This window comes from Saccopteryx leptura, chromosome 13 (assembly GCF_036850995.1).
Source record: "Saccopteryx leptura isolate mSacLep1 chromosome 13, mSacLep1_pri_phased_curated, whole genome shotgun sequence".
NCBI classification, from domain to species: Eukaryota; Metazoa; Chordata; class Mammalia; order Chiroptera; family Emballonuridae; genus Saccopteryx; species Saccopteryx leptura.
The window spans coordinates 34688730-34710290 of record NC_089515.1 but is presented as its reverse complement, the minus strand read 5'-3'; the positions used below and the strand labels follow the sequence as shown (position 1 = coordinate 34710290).

Here is a 21561-nt window from a genome sequence, read left to right as displayed (position 1 = left end):
CCTGTCCCTTGTCTCTATCTCTCCTTCCCTCTGGCAGTCAAGGCTCCATTGGAGCAAGTTGGCCAGGCCTCTGACAAAGGCACCATGGCCTCCGCCTCAGGCACTAAAATGGATCTGGTTCTAACAAAGAAAGGGCCCCAGATGGGCAGAGCATTGCCTCCTAGTGGGCATGCTGGGTGGATCCTGGTCGGGCACATGCAGGAGTCTGTCTCTCTGCCTCCCCGCTTCTCACTTAAAAAAAAAAAGAAAAGCCTGACCTGTGGTGGCGCAGTGTATAAAGCGTCGACCTGGAAATGCTGAGGTCGCCGGTTCGAAACCCTGGGCTTGCCTGGTCAAGGCACATATGGGAGTTGATGCTTCCAGCTCCTTCCCCCCTTCTCTCTCTCTCTCTCTGTCTCTCCCTCTCCTCTCTAAAATGAATAAAAAAATAAAAATAAATAAAATTTAAAAATAGTACAGCCTAAGATGTTAAGGAAGCCACTCTTTAAAGAAAAGAAAAGAAAAAAAAAAAAAAAAGCTGGCAAGGGCAGTATAAGAGCTCAGGCTCTGGCACCAGACAGATATGGATTAAATCTCAGCTCTTTCCAATAAACGTTTATGTAATCACCTCTGTCAATATATTCTTTCCACCATGGAGGGTTGATTACCTTCCTTAAAATATGAATATGTGGTAGCTTCATACGTTAGTGCTTTCCTTCCTAAAACTACACCCTGATCCTTTTGATTGGACCTGTATTTTCCTTAATAGCCTCAACCACTAATTTGCAATGCAGAGCTTTCTAGATGGTTAATCTCATTCATTATGTTTTGAATCTCCTGAATTTCCATCTGAGAACAACCTTACCTTGAAGTGCTGATTTTCAGCCCACGCTCTAGGCTTCACCACGAAAGTGAACAGCAGTGGGAGAAAACCACAGAGAAAAATGGAGTTGTAGGTAGAACATACAAACCTTTCAGCTGTATAAAACTTAAAATCAATGCTTTTTTTGAAATCACAAATTCTGTACACTGGAGACAATATGAAGCTAAACACAGCCTATCAGCAACAATGCCTGAAGGAGGCCCAGGGACTACCCTGCCTATGCTATCACCCCCAATTATCTAAGCTCAGGGACCTTTCTGCAAGTTGTAGCGGATAGTGCAGGGAAACGGAGGAGGAAAAACAAGTTCCACAGATCCTTCATTTGCATCCTTAGTACCATTACTGCCTTCCTAGTTCAGGCAATTAAAACTACTAAGTAGCAACCACTTTCTTGGCCTCTGGTTTCTCCATTCCTTTACATCCTGCCCACAACCACTAAACCAATTTTCTAAACTGCCAATTTCATGAGATCACTCCCCATCTCAAGAACACTTAATGAGGCCCTGGCTGGTTGGCTCAGTGTAGAGCGTCAGCCTGGCATGCGGAGTCCCAGGTTCGATTCCCAGCCAGGGCACACAGGAGAAGCGCCCACCTGCTTCTCCACCCCTCCCCCAGCCAAGGCTCCATTGGAGCAAAGCTGGCCCAGGCGCTGAGGATGGCTCTGTGACCTCTGCCTCAGGCACTAGAATGGCTCTGATGCTGGGTGGATCCCGGTTGGGCGCATGCGGGAGTCTGTCTGACTGCCTCCCCGTTTCCAAATTCAGAAGAAAAAATAAAATAAAATAAAAAAACAACAACAACAAAAAACACTTAATGGCTCCCTACCTCCCATTCACCGGAGAAAGCCCAACTAAAATTCAAAGCCCATACTAGCATTATCCTATTTTTTATAATACAGGACATGTTTCCTCTTAATTCCCCCATGAAAATTCTCTAAGCCTCTGTAAGGCCAGTAGCCACGGCCACCATCACAGCCGCCTGGCCCTTGCAGTTTCGCATTTGATTCGGACATACGGTAATGAAACAATGGAGCCAAGAACTGGTGGGCCATTACCTTTTAATCCTAGCTCGCACCCAGCAGGTGAGAAATATACACAGTGGGAAAACATTTCCCTTTCCATTCAGGGCTCCCAGAGCCACTGACTTATCCGAGTTTCCTAGAATCAAAGGTTTCAAGCTCACCAGCCTTATTCACCTCTGTTCCCCATCTCCTCTCTGCACAAACTGGCTTCTCCTTCAGCACTCCACCATCTTGGCTGCTTCCTCTTGCAATGCTAATTTCGGCAACCAAGAGAGAAAACCCCTGGTCTGTCTCACTTTAAAGTGTAGAAAATTAAAGCCTTTAAGCCAATATACAAATAAGGAAGTCCCTGATACAAAGCCACTTATCTGAGGCATAAATGGGATTCCTCATAAGAGTGCACCACCCCCTATCATGCAACAGTCAGAGGGTGTGGGGAAAAGCTTAGTCTTAAAACTAAGCCTTAGGCTATAATGACTGCCAGCCATACCCAAAACGAGCAAACATATATATCATATTTACAAACTTATTTGACCAACAGCCTCCAACTAAACTAAGCTGCTCACTGTCCCCTCAACAAACAGACTAATCTGTACTACAACGATCGCTTCTCGGCCTTTTGGCTCAGATCAAGTGTAATCTGTACTACAACGACCAGGCTCCATCCTTCACCACCTTCTCTGCCTTTCCTTCAAAGATCAGTCCAGACCCTCTCCCCTATCTCTGCCCAGCACTCTGCTCCTAAAACACACCCTGCCCATATTGTCCATCTTCTGACTCTCTTCAAACATCCTTTTTAGCTGGTCACACTCTCCTGGCGGCTCAATCCGCTCCAACCAAGAGCAAGTTCCTTGGAGGCAGACCACATACTTACACGGGTCTAGCGCAGAGCCCTGCACTTGGCAGGTTCTAGATATTAAAACCAGAGGAAAAGTTCAAATGACGTAGGTCACGACAATACTGCCCATCTTTGCCAATTTCTCCTTATTCACAATAAAGGCCATTCAGCGTTCATTACAAGCCTGAAAATTTCTACTATACCCAGGGCAACGAAGTGCTGCGAGCACACCACCGGATGGCAAAGAAACCTGCGTCCCAATCTGGGTTATTGATACAATCTCTGCCATTGTGGGGAAATCATCATCTTTCCGGGCATTGGTTGGCTCAGGTGCAAAACAAGGGAGATGCTGTGATGGATCCCACGGTATCCTTTCCCAAATCCTCCCGGACACAAAACCCAACCCTCGTCTATCCGCTAAAGCGGAGTCTACAAACTTTTACGGTTCCCAACGCGGGCATTTCCACAAGTGAAAACTAAGTCCCCATAGGAAATAGCAGGTCTCAGAAGAAAGCGGTCGCCGTGAACTCCAGGACAAGGGACAGTCCGCTCAGGTTCCCGTCCCCTCACAGGCAGACTCCCCCCAGCCTGGCGCGACGCGGATCCGGGAACGGGCCGGCGTGACTCCGTCCGCGCCCCCACACGTATGACACACGCCGCGTGTCCCCGGGTTACGGCCCCTATCCGCCCTCACCGGCCCGAGGGACGCCGTCCTCTCCCCGCAAGGCCCCTCGCTCCCACCGGGCGAGCCGTCCTTCTGGGCCCTGGAGCGGCCTCAGCGCGGCCGTCTGGGCCCCAGGCCGGCGGGACCGGCAGCATGAGGGGCGGCGGCGGCTTTAAGTGCTGAATCACCACTTTGCAACCCGAGCTCCAAACCACTGTGACCCGCGGGCCCCGAGGGCCTGGGCGCTGTGCTCTGCTTACCCGCAGAGGCGTTCCGGGGGCAACAGGCGGGCGCCGAGGACCGAGCGGAAGGTGCTGGGCAGAGCGGGGTGCAGCAGCCACGATAGCAGGTACCGCATACCCCAGCGCAGCCGCCGGGATCACACCGAGCGACCGCTTCCTTCTTGCGCCGAAAGCTGGTCTGGCCCACTGCGCATGCTCAGCCCGCCGCGCCGCGCCGCCTCCCGGGAGCCACGGAGTGGCCGCCACTCCGGGTTTTGCCTGGCGCCGGTCTGGGGGCGGGGCGCGAGGGGCGGGGAGGGGGGTGGAGACGGCGGGCAGCGGACGTCCCTGAGCTTGCGGGCCCGGAGGAGACCCGCCCGAGAGCTGCAGGAACCCAGCAACCAAGCTTTCCCGAGTGGTGAGGCCCCCGGCTGAGTCACAGCAGCACCTAGGAGGGCGGCATTGTGTATCTGGCTGTGTGTATGTGGGGTCTGAGGGGACTGACAAATATTGTGAGGGTACAAGAGGCCATGTGGATTAGAGGTACCCCTTTGGCTATCATCCTGTGGATTAGGGGTACCCCCTTTGGCTATCACCCTGTGAATTAGAGGTACCCCCTTTGGCTGTCACCCCGGCCGTGCAGGTGTTGGGACAAGGTCCGCCGACGAGGATGCCTCGCAGAAAAAGAATCTGTAACCTGGTCAGGTGGTGGCGCAGTGGATAGAGCGTCAGACTGGGATGCCGAAGACCCAGGTTCGAGACCCCGAGGTCGCCAGCTTGAGCGCGGGCTCATCTGGTTTGAGCAAAAGCTCACTAGCTTGGACCCAAGGTCGCTGGCTCGAGCAAGGGGTTACTTGGTCTGCTGAAGGCCCGCGGTCAAGGCACATATGAGAAGGCAATCAATGAATAATAAGGTGTTGCAACGCGCAACGAAAAACTAATGATTGATGCTTCTCATCTCCATTCCTGTCTGTCTGTCTCTGACTCTCTCTCTGTCTCTGGAAAAAAAAAAGAATCTGTAGCTGGTTCCCTCTAGAGCGCGCGGGGGGGGGGGGGGGGACTTGGGAGGTTGGGGGGTATTAGATCACTGGAGTCCAACAGTGGGAGGCCGGGACCCTGGGGGAAGTGTCCATCCTGGGAAAACTAGCTGCCCTTAAAAGAGTAAGATGTATATGGGACAGGCCATGGCAAACAAGGCTTTTGTGGACTTTTAAATCCAGAATAGAAACTACTACACTCTCTACTCCTATTAAAAACACACACACACACACACACACACACACAACCCACATACACATGCCCACCAGGGGGCGATGCTCTGCCCATCTGGGGCGTTGCTCTGTTGCAACCAGAGCCATTCTAGCACCTGAGGCATCCTCAGCGCCCGGGCCAACTTTGCTCCAATGGAGCCTTGGCTGCGGGATGGGAAGAGAGAGACAGAGAGGAAGGAGAGGGGGAGGGGTGGAGAAGCAGATGGGTGCTTCTCCTGTGTGCCCCGGCTGGGAATCGAACCCGGGACTCCTGCATGCCAGGCCGACGCTCTACCACTGGCAGGGTCCTTATAGCCTAAGGCTTAAATTAACTAAGCCTTTCCCACCCTTTTAATACTAAGATCTAGCTTTTCCCCAAACCCTTGACTATTACATGATGTGGGGTGGTGCACTCTCATTGTAGTAAGGTACCAAAAAGCTGCAAAATTAATATTGATATTCTAGGAGGAAAGGTCAGGCTTTCCTGTCCTGTCCTTTCTTTGGGGAGGGGAGGGAGAAGAATGTAGAAGTTTCTGACTTGCAAGAACAATGGGTCATTTAGTTTTAAATCTAAAATAAAGGTTAACTGAGAAACTTCTTCTCTTTCAATGGGAGACAGAATTTACATACCACCCTGCATTGATTGTAGTTCCTCCCCCTTCCTGGAATCCTGAAAGTAACATACCTCTAGGCCAGGTTTCCCCAAATTTTTTACACAGGGGGCCAGTTCACTGTCCCTCAGACCATTGGAGGGCCGGACTATAAAAAAAAACACAAAACTATGAACAAATCCCTATGCACACTGCACATATTTTAATTTTTTTACAGAGAGAGAGAGAGAGGGATAGACAGGGACAGACAGACAGGAACGGAGAGAGATGAGAAGCATCAATTTTTAGTTTTTCGTTGCAACACCTTAGTAGTTGTTCATTGATTGCTTTCTCATATGTGCCTTGACCGCGGGCCATCAGCAGACCGAGTAACCCCTTGCTTGAGCCAGCAACCTTGGGTTCAAGCTGGTGGGCTTTTGCTCGAACCAGATGAGCCCACGCTCAATCTGGCGACCTCGGGGTCTCGAACCTGGGTCCTCTGCATCCCAGTTCGACGCTCTATCCACTGCGCCATTGCCTGCTCAGGCTGCACATATTTTATTTATTTATTTATTTTTTTAAACATTAAGACTTTCTTTTTATTTATTTTTTTACAGAGACAGAGAGAGAGTCAGAGAGAGGGATAGACAGGGACAGACAGACAGGAACGGAAAGATGAGAAGCATCAATCATTAGTTTTTCGTTGCGCATTGTGACACCTTAGTTGTTCATTGATTGCTTTCTCATATGTGCCTTGACTGCAGGCCTTCAGCAGACCGAGTAACCCCTTGTTCGAGCCAGCGACCTTGGGTCTAAGCTAGTGAGCTTTTTGCTCAAAGCAGATGAGCCTGCACTCATGCTGGCAACCTCGGGGTCTCGAACCTCGGCCCTCGGCATCCCAGTTCGACACTCTATCCATTGCGCCACTGCCTGGTCAGGCCACATATCTTATTTTAAAGTAAAAAAAAACAAAACGGGAACAAATACAATATTTAAAATAAAGAACAAGTAAATTTAAATCAACAAACTGACCAGTATTTCAATGGGAACTATGGGCCTGCTTTTGGCTAATGTCCAGTTTGGTCAGTGTCCAGTTCCATATTTGTCACTGCTAGCCCTAACAAGTGATATGACGCGCTTCCAGAGCCGTGACCCATGCGTCCCGCGTCACTGGACGTAGTACTGTACGTGAGCGACGCCACGCTTCGCAGCACCACCATATACAGGGCTCCTCTCACTGACCACCAATGAAAGAGGTGCCCCTTGTAGAAGTGCGGTGGGGGCCAGATAAATAGCCTCAGGGTACTGTATGCGGCCCGCGGGCAGTAGTTTGAGGACCCCTGCTCTAGGCAAAGGAGAGAAGATGAACCCTGAAAGACTAAATGTCTTTGATTGTGTTACCTTGAAAGTCTTAATGTTCTTGTGTATCCCCTAAACAAATGTTGAAAGCTTGTGCCATGATGTCATGCTCTCCCCATCCCGTGTGTGATCAAGGGTATATAACCAGCCCCTGAGATGTATTTGGGGCACATGATTTGGGTCTGCAAATGTCCCGTGTCAGCCGTATGCGGCCGGCATATTTAATAAATCTCCTCCTTTAATAAAACCCTTCAAAATTCATCTGGATTTGGTGGCTCTACGTAAACCCGCAGAAGTGAGGTACAGTACTTTTCAGCATCTGGGGTATAGTACTTTACGACATCATGAGAATCCCATTATGCCTCAGATAAGTGACTTTGTATCAGAGACTTCCTTGTTTGTATATTGGATTAAAGGTTTTGATTTCTACACTATAAAATGGGGCAGAGGAGCCTATGCTGGAGGAGAGCAGAGAAAGGCCACGTGGAGGAGAGGAGAAGCAGACAAGATGGCAAAGTGTTGAAGGAGAAGCCAGTTTGTGCAGAGAGTAGGAGATGGGGATCAGAGGTGAATAAGGCTGGTGAAGTACAAACCTTTAATTCTAGGAAACTCAGATAAGTCAGAGGCTTTAGGAGCCCTGAATGGAAAGGGAAGTGTTTTCCCACTGTGTGTATTTCTTGTCCGCCAAGTGCAAGCTAGGATTAAAGCTAATGGCCCACCAGTTCTTGGCTCCGTTGTTTACGGACTGTCTGAATCAAATGAGAACGTGCATGGGCCAGGCGGCTGTGATGGTGGCCATGGCTACTGGCTTTACCGACCACATTACTCCAACCTCTGCCAGAGAGAGGAAGGGAGACAGCAAGAGAGAGACAGGGAGATAGCAAGACAGACAGAAACATCAATCTGTTTCTCTGTTCCCGTATGTGTCCTGACCCGGTTTGGAGGAACAGTATATATATGTATATAAATTTGAACTCAATTGAACATGAACAAAAATGGTTACAAAAAATGGCTGCAGGAATGACTGAGTCATTTACTCAGGGTGGGATAAGATGTCCTGCTGCAGTTTCCCCTGAAGCCAGGGAAGATGTTCTTACCACTTGATTGCTGGCCTAAGTTAATTATTTCAGAATGTGGTGACCTTTCTCTGTACCTAGAGGTTATGCAAGAAGGGCCCTTGTTTATTTTTATTTATTTATTTATTTATTTATTTATTTATTTATTTATTTCATTTTTCTGAAGCTGGAAACGGGGAGAGACAGTCAGACAGACTCCCGCATGCGCCCGACCGGGATCCACCCGGCACGCCCACCAGGGGCGAGGCTCTGCCCACCAGGGGGCGATAATCTGCCCATCCTGGGCGTCGCCATGTTGCGACCAGAGCCACTCTAGCGCCTGAGGCAGAGGCCACAGAGCCATCCCCAGCGCCCGGGCCATCTTTGCTCCAATGGAGCCTTGGCTGCGGGAGGGGAAGAGAGAGACAGAGAGGAAAGCGCGGCGGAGGGGTGGAGAAGCAAATGGGCGCTTCTCCTGTGTGCCCTGGCCGGGAATCGAACCCGGGTCCTCCGCACGCTAGGCCGACGCTCTACCGCTGAGCCAACCGGCCAGGGCCGGGCCCTTGTTTAATAACCTCCAGCCAAAATTTTCCTATAAATATGGGTAGGGTCTCAGACCACCCATGAAGCTCTAAAGAACTCTTCCTCATAGATGCGCCAGGCAGGTATCCAACTTGAGAGCCCAGGCTGAAGCGTCCCAGTCTGGTGATGTATTTCTTCATGGTTTGATGAGCTTTGTACATACTTATAAATAAGGTGACCAACATTTTTACAATTAAAAGGAGGACAAAAATAAATTGAAGGGAACAATATTGTAACTAAAAGAAACATTTTATTCATTACAACAATAATACACTATAATATGATAAATGTATAATAAAAACATTTGTGATATTTTATATTGTAATTATGCTTACATGCCTATTAATTTTTAATAATAATTGTAAGAAAAAGTACTCATTTGGTAAAACTAAATATCAAAACCACTAATTTGGAGTGATATTCGGGTGTATTGATCATTTTGTAATTAAAAAATGTTTTATGCAACTATTTAATCAAAATGCACTACTAAATGATATGGTTTGAGGTTAGATTTCCAGGTTAAAACTCGAATTTCGGTAAAATACTTGTAAATAAAATTATATGTATTTGGAAATTATTAAATAGATAATGAATTAATAAAACGTTAATTGTGCTTACTTGTCTATGATTGAATATTCACTGAAAAATATATAATCGTGAGTCTACAATGTCATATGTGCCGTGTCGTGTTTCAGTAAGAGGTACACAAAGCCGCTTGTGCACTTGGTATATCGCACACTCTCTCAAGGTCTCCCAGGTGGAGCGCATGCGTTTAATAATCACGTCTCACCACACTGTACTGATCCTTGATGAATCGTCATGTGAAATACAAATACGTCACATCACACGCAATGGATCAACTCTGCATGGATCAAATATAGACATTTACGGATTAGTCTCCCAATATCAAAAAGGAGGACATGTAGGAGGACACTTTTTGAGGAAGGACAGAACTTACAAAAGAAGAACTGTCCTCCCTAAAGGAGGACGATTGGTCACCTTATCATAAATCTTTTTTTTTTTAGTGAGAGGAGGGGAGGTAGAGACAGACTCCCGCATGCATCTGGACCGGTATCCACAGGTCAAGCCCAGTAGGGGGCAATGCTCTGTCTGTCTGGGGCCTTTGCACTGTTACAGCCAGAGCCAATTTTTAGCACCTGAGACAGAGGCCTTGGAGTCATCCTTAGTGCCTGGGGCCAACTTTCTCAAGCCAATGGAGCCATGGCTGTGGGAGAAGTGATAAGGGGGAGGGTTGGAAAGCAGATGGTCACTTCTCCTATGTGCCCTGACCAGGACATCTACACACCGGGCCGATGCTCTACCACTGAACCAACTGGCCAGGATTCTTTTTCTTAGTCTATTTTAGTTAGTTATTACTCTAGAGCCCAGGCTGATGTTTCTTTGTCTGGTGATGTTGTGTAGCTTATTGTCTTGAATCATTTTCTTTATTATACTTTAGATTACATACATTCAAAACCCTTTTGATTTTGCCTTGATTATTTTTGTTATTCATCATAATAAATTTCCCCCTAAAATCTCTCCATGAGTAATTGCAACTCTGTACCGTGCCTCCTGCACTGCACACTGGGGATCAAACTGGCAACCTCTGTGCTTGGGACAATCTTCTCACCAACCGAGCTATCTGGCCAAGGCTTCTTCAGTCTTTTTTTTTTTTTTTTTGTATTTTTCTGAAGTTGGAAACAGGGAGGCAGTCAGACAGACTCCCGCATGCGCCTGACCGGGATCCACCCGGCATGCCCACCAGGGGGCGATGATCTGCCCATCCGGGGCATTGCTTTGTTGCAACCAGGGCCATTCCAGCGCTTGGAGCCATCCTCAGCGCCCGGGCCAACTTTGCTCCAATGGAGCCTTGGCTGCGGGAGGGGAAGAGAGAGACAGAGAGGAAGGAGAGGGGGAGGGGTGGAGAAGCAGATGGGCGCCTCTCCTGTGTGCCCTGGCCAGGAATCGAACCTGGGACTCCTGCACACCAGGCCGACGCTCCACCACTGAGCCAACCGGCCAGGGCTTCTTCAGTCTTTTATAAGGACATTTGTCACTGGATTTAGGGCAAAACCAGGTAATCCAGGATCTCTTGTCATCCTTAACTTAATTACATCAGCATAGACACTATTTCTAAATAATGTAACACAGGCTCCTGGGATTAGGACATGGACACATCTTTTGGAGGCCACGCAACCTACTAACCACCCACCTTTCCAGCCTCTACCTCCACCCTCTACTAACTCCAATTCACACAGTTGTCACAGTTAATTGATAATTACAACAATCATAACTTATTAGTGCTGTAGCAACTTTTAAGCCATTTTGAAATGGCATTGTCTTTACAAAACTTTTTTTTTTAATAAGGAAATTATTAAAAAACAAAAACAAAAAAAACTTTTCCTTATTTTCATTCCTCACATACCCCATTGGAAGTAACCACTCTCTGATCTGAGCTGTCAGAGTCATTTGCCACTCAAAAGACACATATTTGGATCTTAACCTTTTATACTTGTAAGAAGCAGTAGATTAGGAATGATATCTGAGTCATTTTTGTATCTCACCTGGCAGCAAGCATAGTGCTTAGTTAATGCTTGTCGAACACATGCTTGCTAACTCTGATTAAGCCGATAGATGCGAAGACAATGTATAGGAAACACAGGGGACAATAGTTAAATAACATTTTAAGGATACAATCATCAAAATTAGAATGTTTAGAACACTATTGGACCAATGACCCTATTTCTTTGACAAATAAATTGCAAAATAAAGAAGAAAAGAACAGCATATGGATTAAAGGGGACTTAGAACTGACAAGCTATAACAAGATGTTTATAAAAGTTTATGTAAAAGGAGCCCTGAAAAACAGCCCTGGTTTGATAGCTTGGTTGGTTAGAGCATCGTCCCAAAGCACCGAGTTCAATTCCTGGTCAGGACACATACATCTGTTCCTTCCTCTCTCACTAAAATCAGTAAATTAAAAATAATAATAAGGCCCTGGACAGTTGGCTCAGCGGTAGAGCGTCGGCCTGGCGTGCAGGGGACCCGGGTTCGATTCCCGGCCAGGGCACATAGGAGAAGCGCCCATTTGCTTCTCCACCCCCCCCCCCTCCTTCCTCTCTGTCTCTCTCTTCCCCTCCCGCAGCCAAGGCTCCATTGGAGCAAAGATGGCCCGGGTGCTGGGGATGGCTCCTTGACCTCTGCCCCAGGCGTTAGAGTGGCTCTGGTCGGGGCAGAGCATCGCCCCCTGGTGGGCAGAGCTTCGCCCCTGGTGGGCGTGCCGGGTGGATCCAGGTCGGGCACATGCGGGAGTCTGTCTGACTGTCTCTCCCCGTTTCCAGCTTCAGAAAAATACACACACACACACACACAAAAATAATAATAATAAAATAAAATTAAAAGTTTATGAAAAGGGTGAGGGTGACCCAAGACAATCTGGAAGAAAAATCTGGAACACTTACACTACCAAATATTAAGTTACTATAAAGCTATAGTAATTGAGATGTCATCCTGGCCTGAGGGCAAATAGGTCATGTTAAACTGTGTGAGATTATCTATTAAAGCTCCACATAATCGCCCTGGCTGGGTAGATTAGAACATTGTCCTGAAGCGCAGAGTTTGTTGGTTCAATTCCTGATCAGGGCACATACAGGAACAGTTCGATGTTCCTGTCTCTCTCTCCCTTCCTCTCTGGCTGAAATCAATAAAATTAAAAAAAAAAAAAAAAAAAAAAAAGCTGCCTGACCAGGCGGTGGCACAGTGGATAGAGCGTCAGAGAGGGATGTGGAGGACCCAGGTTCGAGACCCCAAGGTCGCCAGCTTGGGCGCGGGATCCTCAGGGTTTTTTTTTGTTTGTTTTGTTTTGTTTTGATTTTTCTGAAGCTGGAAATGGGGAGAGACAGTCAGACAGACTCCCGCATGCGCCCGACCGGGATCCACCCGGCACGCCCACCAGGGGCGACGCTCTGCCCACCAGGGGGCGATGCTCTGCCCATCCTGCCCTCTCCTCTCCTCTCCTCTCCTCTCCTCCCCTCCCCTCCCCTCCCCTCCCCTCCCCTCCCCTCCCCTCCCCTCCCCTCCCCTCCCCTCCCCTCCCCTCCCCTCCCCTCCCCTCTCCTCCCCTCTCCTCTCCTCGGCGTGGCCATGTTGCGACCAGAGCCACTCTAGCGCCTGAGGCAGAGGCCACAAAGCCATCCCCAGCGCCCGGGCCATCTTTGCTCCAATGGAGCCTCGGCTGCGGGAGGGGAAGAGAGAGACAGAGAGGAAAGTGCGGCGGAGGGGTGGAGAAGCAAATGGGCGCTTCTCCTGTGTGCCCTGGCCGGGAATCGAACCCGGGTCCTCCACACGCTAGGCCGACGCTCTACCGCTGAGCCAACCGGCCAGGGCCGGATCCTCAGGTTTGAAGGCACATGTTAGAAAGCAATCAGGCCCTGGCCAGTTGGCTCAGTGGTAGAGTGTCGGCCTGGCATGCAGGGGTCCCGGGTTCGATTCCTGGCCAGGGCACACAGGAGAAGCGCCCATCTGCTTCTCCACCCCCCCTCCTTCCTCTCTGTCTCTCTCTTCCCCTCCCACAGCCAAGGCTCCACTGGAGCAGAGTTGGCCCAGACGCTAAGGATGGCTCTATGGCCTTTGCCTCAGGCACTAAAATGGCTCTGGTTGCAACAGAGCAACGCCCCAGATGGGCAGAGCATCACCCCCTGGTGGGCATGCCGGTTGGATCCTGGTCGGGCGCATGTGGGAATCTGTCTGACTGCCTCCCCGTTTCCAACTTCAGAAAAATACGGAAAAAAAAAAAAAAAAGGAGAAAGCAATCAATGAACAACTAAGGTTTTGCAACGTGCAACGAAAAACTAATGATTGATGCTTCTCATCTCTCCGTTCCTGTCTGTCTGTCCCTGTCTATCCCTCTCTCTGACTCTCTGTCTCTGGAAAAAAAGAAACAAGGTTTTTATAACATCACTTCATAGTACTGTACATATAACCTACTCAACTTACGACCAAATCGTGTTACAACCAGTCTGTCGGAACCAATCATGGTCATAAATTGAGTGCTAGCTGTATTTATATATATATATATATATATATATATATATATATATATATATATATATATATATATATTTTTTTTTTAAAGAGAGGGAAGGAGAGAGAGAGGGAGGGAGAGGGCGAGAGGCATAAACTCATAGTTGCTTCACTTTAGTTGTGCATTGCTTGCTTCTCATATGTGCCTTGACCAGGGATCAGACCTTAGGATCAAGCTGAGCCAGCAACTCCTTGCTCAAGCTGGCAACCTTTGGGCTCAAGCCCGCGATCTTGGGCTTCAAGCCAACAACCTTTGGTCTAAAGCTGCGACCTTTCGATCATGTTGACCATCCCGTGCTTAAACCAGGGACCTTGTGCTCAAGACAGCAACCTTGGGGTTTTGAGCCGGCTACCTCAGCATTCCAAGTTGATGCTCTGTCCACTGCACTCCTCCCTCAATCTTTTTTTTTAAAACAGCCCCTGACCTCCATTAGCTTCTTCTTCCTATATCACTTTCTCTCCATCCAATGTCCCAGCCAGGAGTTCCTCAACTAGAGTTTGAACGTTTTGGAGGGCCAGTCATCTGCTTTTCTTTCTGTCACTGTCTTGCTTTGGGCTCTTCTCAGGGCCTTCCCTAAAGAGTCTGGTTTGAGGCCCTGGCCAGTTGGTTCAGCGGTAGAACATTGGCCCAGCGTGTGGAAGTCCTGGGTTCGATTCTTGGTCAGGGCATGGGCACACAGGAGAAGCGACCATCTGTTTCTCCACCCCTCCCTCTTCTCTCTCTCTCTCTCACTCCCCTTCCACAGCCATGGCTTGAATGGTTGGAGCAAAGTTGGCCCCAGGTGCTGAGGATGGCTTCAGGGTCCTCACCTCAGGTATAAAAATAGCTCTGTTGCTGAGCAATGGAGCAGCAGCCCCAGGTGGGCAGAGCATCACCCTGTAGGGGGCTTGACGGGTGGAGACTGGTTGGGGTGCATGCGGGAGCCTGTCTCTCTGCCTCCCCACCTCTCACTTAAAAAAAAAGGTCTGGGTTTTTTTTTGTTTGTTTTTCTGAAGTTGGAAATGGGGAGGCAATCAGACAGACTCCCGCATGCGCCGGACCGGGATCCACCCGGCATGCCTACCAGGGGGCGATGCTCTGCCCACCTGGGGCATCGCTCTGTTGCAACCAGAGCCATTTTAGCGCCTGAGGCAGAGGCCACAGAGCCATCCTCAGCACCCGGGGCAACTTTACTCCAATGGAGCCATGGCTGCGGAAGGGGAAGAGACAGAGAGGAAGGAGAGGGGAGGGGTGGAGAAGCAAATGGGCGCTTCTCCTGTGTGCCCTGGCCGGGAATCGAACCCGGGACTTCTGCATGCCAGGCCGACGCTCTACCACTGAGTCAACCGGCCAGGGCCAAAAAGTCTGGTTTGAAAGTTATAGATGTTGAATATTTTTTTTCTCTTTGCATTTTTGCTTTAAAAAAACCTAATTCTCCTGGACACCTTTGTCTCTTGGAAAGTTTCTGAGGTGTGGCAAAGAGAGAAAAACATGGAGAGTAAAATTTCAACACCTTTTGCTATGTAGAGAAATAAATATATGACGTTTTGTGAGAGCATTTTTGGGGTGCTAGTTCAGATAGAATGATTCAAGAAAGTCTCTCTGAGGAAGTGACATTTGAGTTGTGACTTGAAAGGTAAGAGGGAGCCAGTTAGAGCAGGTGAAAGAAAGGCTCCAAACAGTGGAAACATCCATCACAAAAGTCTGGGACATGCCTGACCTGTGGTGGCGCAGTGGATAAAGCGTCAACCTGGAAATGCTGAGGTCGCCGGTTCGAAACCCTGGGCTTGCCTGGTCAAGGCACATATGGGAGTTAATGCTTCCAGCTCCTCCCCACCTTCTCTCTCTGTCTCTCTCTCCTCTCTCTCTCTCTCTCTGTCTCCTCTCTAAAATGAATAAAAAAAATAAAAAAAAAAGTCTGGGACAGGAGAGACTCTGGTATGTTCTGGGATCTGACAGAAGGGCAGAGAATATCTTTCCCTTTCTCATCCAACTCATCATTGCTATAGAGACTCTACTATTAACACAGTAAAAACAGTAACCAAAATTTGGATTTGGGAAAACTCTGCTTAAACATGTTGATTTTTTTTTTCTTACATGTTTATGAACAGTTCCTGGACTGATTTTCCTTAGTTTATAAACACATGCAGACATACTTACTCTTTGTTGTCTTCGGCATTTATGTCCACAGATATACAGAAACAGAACCTAACACGATTCTGGCAACTATGAAAAATAGATAGCTAAAGTTGAGTACTCCTCCTCTACCCACTAAAGAATTGTTTAGCGCCCTGGTGGGATAGCTCAGTTGGTTAGAGCATTGGCCTGAACTGCAGAGGTTGCCGGTTCGATCCGCGGTCAGAGCACATACAGGGATGGATTGATGTTCCTGTGTCTCTATCTCTCTCTTTCTTTTTTGTTTTTTTTGTTTTGTTTTGTTTTTTACAGAGACAGAGAGTGAGTCAGAGAGAGGGATAGACAGGGACAGACAGACAGGAACGGAGAGAGATGAGAAGCATCAATCATCAGTTTTTCGTTGCAACACCTTAGTTGTTCATTGATTGCTTTCTCATATGTGCCTTGACCGTGGGCCTTCAGCAGACCGAGTAACCCCTTGCTGGAGCCAGCGATCTTGGGTTCAAGCTGGTGGGCTTTTGCTCAAACCAGATGAGCCCGCGGTCAAGCTGGCGACCCCGGGGTCTCGAACCTGGGTCCTCCGCATCCCAGTCCGACACTCTATCCACTGTGCCACCGCCTGGTCAGGCTCTCTCTCTCTCTTTCTTCTTCTCTCTCTCTTCCTCTCCTTTCCTCTCTGGCTAAAACTCAATAAATACAAATTAAAAAAAGAAAAAAAGAATATTTTAGATATATATATATATATTTTTGTATTTTTCTGAAGCTGGAAACAGGGAGGCAGTCAGACAGACTCCTGCATGCGCCCAACCGGGATTCACCCGGCACGCCCACCAGGGGGCGATGCTCTGTCAATCCGGGGCGTCACTGTGTTGCAACCAGAGCCACTCTAGCGCCTGGGGCAGAGGCCAAGGAGCCATCCCCAGCACCCAGGCCATCTTTTACTCCAGTGGAGCCTTGGCTGCGGGAGGGGAAGAGAGAGACAAAGAGGAAGGAGAGGGGGAGGGGTGGAGAAGCAGATGGGCGCCTCTTCTGTGTGCCCTGGCCAGGAATTGAACCCGGGACTTCAGCACGCCAGGCCGACGCTCTACCACTGAGCCAACCGGCCAGGGCCAGATATTTTTTTTTTATTAATTTATTCATTTTAGAAAGGAGAGAGAGAGGGGGAGGAGAGAGAGAGACAGAGAGAAAGAAGGGGGGAGGAGCAGGAAGCATCAACTCCCATATGTGCCTTGACCAGGCAAGCCCAGGGTTTCGAACCGGCGACCTCAGCATTTCCAGGTCGACGCTTTATGCACTGAGCCACCACAGGTCAGGCAGGGGCCAGATATTTTTTAAGAGCCTTGAAAGGTGCTACAAATAAAAATATTTATGAAGATTTTTTTTTTTTTTTTTTTTACAGAGAGAGTCAGAGAGAGGGATAAACAGACAGGAATAAAGAGATGAGAAGCATCATTCATTAGTTTTTCATTGCACGTTGCAACACCTTAGTTGTTCATTGATTGCTTTCTCATATGTGCCTTGACTGTGGGCCTTCAGCAGACCGAGTAACCCCTTGCTCGAGCCACCTACCTTAGGCTTAAGCCGGTGAGCTTTTGCTCAAACCAGATGAGCCCGCACTCAAGCTGGCGACCTCGGGGTCTCGAACCTGGATCCTTCTGCATCCCAGTCCGACGCTCTATCCACTGCGCTACCGCCTGGTCAGGCTATGAAGAATTTTTTAGGATTTCAAGGAATGTTTACATTATATTAAACAAAAATATAGGATTTAAAACTACATATTATTTTTTATTTTTATTATTTTTATTTTATTTTTATTTATTTATTCATTTTCGAGAGGAGAGGGAGAGACAGAGAGAGAGAAGGGGGGGAGGAGCTGGAAGCATCAACTCCCATATGTGCCTTGACCAGGCAAGCCCAGGGTTTCGAACCGGCGACCTCAGCATTTCTAGGTCGATGCTTTATCCACTGCGCCACCACAGGTCAGGCCTACATATTATTATTTTAATTAAGAAAAATATAGACAATTAGAACTACATCAAAATAGTAGTAATTACTAGGAAGTGGAAAAAAATTTTTTTTCAGTGTGAGGAGAGGAGATAAAGAGACAGACTCCTGCATGCGCCCCAACTGGGATCCACCTGGCAACCCCTGTCTGGGGCCGGATGCTCAAATCAACTGAGCTATCCTCAGTACCCAAGGCTGATGCTTGGACCATTTTTTTTTTTTTAATTTCATGGGTTTAATTTAATTTTAAAATTTTTAGAGACTTTATTCATTTTAGGAGAGAGAGAAAGAGAGAGAGAGAGAAGGGAGGAGAAGCAGAAAGCATCAATTCCCACATGTGCCTTGACCAGGCAAGCCCAGGGTTTTGAACTGGCGACCTCAGCATTCCAGGTTGATTCTTTATCCACTGCAGCACCACAGGTCAGGCTGCACTTGAACCAGTTGAGTCACTGACTGTGAGAGGGGAAGAGAGAGAGATGGTGGCTTCTCTTGTGTTTTTTGACCACGCATCAAACCTGGGACATCTGCATACAGGGCTGACAATCTATCCACTGAGCAAACTGGCCAGGGCAGAAATCTTTTTTATAATGTTTATTGATTTTAGCCTGACCAAGGCACATATGGGCATTGATCCTTCCTGCTCCTCTCCTGCTTCTCTCTTTCTCTCTCACTCCCTCTCATCCCTTCTCTAAAATGAATAAATAAAATCTTTAAAAAGCCTGACCAGGTGGTGGTGCAGTGTATAGAACGTCACACTGAGATGCAGAGGACCCAGGTTCGAAAAGTTTTAGGTTTACAGTAAAATTGAGTGGACGGGCCCTGGTCGGTTGGCTCAGTGGTAGAGCGTCGGCCTGGCGTGTAGGAGTCCCAGGTTCGATTCCCGGCCAGGGCACACAGGAGAAGTGCCCATCTGCTTCTCCACCCCTCCCCCTCTCCTTCCTCTCTGTCTCTCTCTTCTCCTCCCGCAGCCAAGGCTCCATTGGAGCAAAGATGGCCCGGGCACTGAGGATGGCTCTGTGGCCTCTGCCTCAGGTGCTAGAATGGCTCTGGATGCAACAGAGTGACACCCCAGAGGGGCAGAGCATCGCCCCCTGGTGGGCATGCCGGGTGGATCCTGGTCAGGCGCATGCGGGAGTCTGTCTGACTGCCTCCCCGTTTCCAGCTTTGGAAAAATGCAAAATAAATAAATAAATTAAATTAAAATAAAATAAAATTGAGTGGACGGTACAGAGATTTCCCATATACTCCCTGCCCTCACACATGCATAGCCTTGCCCATTACCAACATCCCCCGCAAGAGAGGTCATTTATTATAATTGATGAACCAACATTAACAAATCACTAGTACTCAAAGTCCACAGTTTATATTAGGGTTCACTCTTGGTGTTGTATATACCATGAGTTTGCATAAATGCATAATGACATGTATCCACCATTATACTATACAGAGTATTTTCACTGCCCTAAAAACTCCTTCGCTAGCCTGACCTATAGTGGCACAGTATAGAGCATCAACCTGGAATGTTGAGATCTCCAGTTTGAAACCCTGGGCTTGTCCAGTCAAAGCACATATGAGAAGCAATTATGATCTCACTCTCTTTATCTCTCCCTCTCTCCCTCCCCCCTTTCTCTCTAAAACCAATAAATAAAATCATTTTTAAAAATTAAAAAAAAAAGCCTGACCAGGTGGTGGCACAGTAGATAGAGCGTCAGATTGGGATGTGGAGTACCCAGATTCAAGACCCTGAGGTCGCCAGCTTGAGTGCGGGCTCATCTGGTTTGAGCAAGGCTCACCAGCTTAAGCCCAAGGTCGCTGGCTGGAGCAAAAGGTCACTCAGTCTGCTGTAGCCTCACGGTCAAGGCACATATGAGAAAGCAATCAATGAACAATTAAGGAGCCACAACAAAGAATTGATGCTTCTTATTTTCTCCCTTCCCGTCTGACTGTTCCTATCTGTCCCTCTCTCTGACTCTTTCTGTCTCTGTCACAAAAGAAAAAAAAAAATCCTTTCTGCTCTACTTAGTCATCCCTACTTCCTCTCTAACCTTTGGCAACCGATGATCTTTTTACTATCTTTGTAGTTTTACTTTTTCCAAAATGTCATAATACTTGGATCCATAGTATATGGCCTTTTCAGATTGGCTTCTTTCATTTAGTAATATGCTTTTAAATTTCCTCCATGTTCCTGTCCTGTGGTGGCACAGTGGATAAAGTGTCAACCTGGAACACTGAGTTTGCCAGTTCGAAACCCTGGACTTGCCTGGTCAAGGCACATATGGGAGTCGATGCTTCCTGCTCCTCCCCCACTTCTCTCTCTCTCCTTTCTAAAGTGAATAAATAAAATATTTTAAAAAATTAAAAGAAATTTTCCTCCATGTCTTTTCATGATTTGGTAACTTGTTTCTTACTAGTGCTGAATAATACTCAATTCTCTGGCTATCCTACAGTTTATTTACTCATTCACCTACTAAAAGGACATTTTTAAAATTTATTTATTATTATTTTTTTTTGTATTTTTCTGAAGCTGGAAAGGAGGAGAGACAGTCAGACAGACTCCCGCATGCGCCCGACTGGGATCCACCTGGCACGCCCACCAGGGGGCGATGCTCTGCCCCTCCGGGGCGTCGCTCCGCTGCGCCTGGGGCAGAGGTCAAGGAGCCGGCCCCAGCGCCCGGATGGAGCCCCGGCTGCGGGAGGGGAAGAGAGAGAGAGAGAGAGGAAGGAGAGGGGGAGGGGTGGAGAAGCAAATGGGCGCCTCTCCTGTGTGCCCTGGCCGGGAATTGAACCCGGGTCCCCTGCACGCCAGGCCGATGCTCCACCGCTGAGCCAACCAGCCAGGGCCCTAAAAGGACATTTTAATAGCTTTCAAGTTTTGGCAATTATGACTAAACGTCCTATAAACATCCTAGTACAAGTTTTGTGTGGACATAGTTTTCAACTCCTTTAAGTATGCATCAAGGAGCATGATTGTTAGACTGCATGGTAAGAGTGTGTTTAATTTTATAAGAACCTGCTAAACCGTCTTATAAGGTGGCTGTACCATTTTGTATTTCCATCAGCAATCAGTGAGAGTTCCTGTTGCTTCACATTCTTGTCAAAATTTAAAATTTGGCATTGTCAGTGTTCCAGATATGGTAATTTTTATAGGTGTGCAGTGGTATCCCGTTTTAATTTGCATTTGCCTAATGACTTATGATGTGGAGCATTTTTTTGAATGCTTACCTGCCATCTGCATATCTTCAGTAAGATGTCTGCTAAGGTCTTTGACCCTTTTTCTTCCCCCTGAAGTAAGAAGTGGGGAGGCAGAGAGACAGACTCCCGCATGAGCCTAACTGGGATTCACCCGGCAAGCCCGCTAGGGGGCGATGCTCTGCCCATCTGGGACATTGCTCTGTTGCAACCAGAGCCATTCTATCCCCTGAGGTGGAGATCATGGGGCCATCCTCAGTGCCAGGCCAACTTTGCTCCAATGGAGCCTTGGCTGCAGGAGGGGGAAGAGAGAGAGAAAGGAGGGGGGAGGTGTGGAGAAGCAAATGGGCACTTCTCCTGTGTGCCCTGACCAGGAATCAAACCTGGAACTTCCACATACAGGGCTGACACTCCATTACTGAGCCAACTGGCCAGGGCCCTTTGACCCATTTTTAATTGGGTTATTCATTTTTCTTAGAGTTGAGTTTTAAGTGTTCTTTGTATATTTTGGAAAATAGTTCTTTATCAAATATGTCTTTTGTAAATAATTTCTCTAAGTCAATTTTGTCTTTTTCATTCTCTTGACAGTGTCCTTTACAGTGCAGAAAATTTTAATTTAAAAAACCTTTAGCTTATCAATTGTTTCTTTCATGGATCATTTTGAATTTGGGTTGTATCTAAAAAGTCATCACCAAACCCAAAATCACCAAGGTTTTCAGCTATGTTAT

At 47.8% G+C, this 21561-nt stretch overlaps 1 protein-coding gene across 3 annotated transcripts in view; it reads right to left on the bottom strand.

Annotated features, from left to right (window-relative positions):
- The window catches only part of IDE (insulin degrading enzyme), a 108939-nt gene extending 105105 nt beyond the window's left edge, over positions 1–3834 (bottom strand). The window contains exon 1 of one of the 3 annotated variants that reach the window (XM_066355666.1): positions 3646–3834. In XM_066355666.1, the coding sequence (XP_066211763.1) occupies positions 3646–3743 (98 nt within the window). In that variant the 5' untranslated portion in view covers positions 3744–3834. The remainder of the gene's footprint in view (positions 1–3645) is intronic. The other 2 variants (XM_066355665.1, XM_066355667.1) reach the window with 2 other exon arrangements.
- Between the last annotated feature and the right edge of the window lie 17727 nt (positions 3835–21561).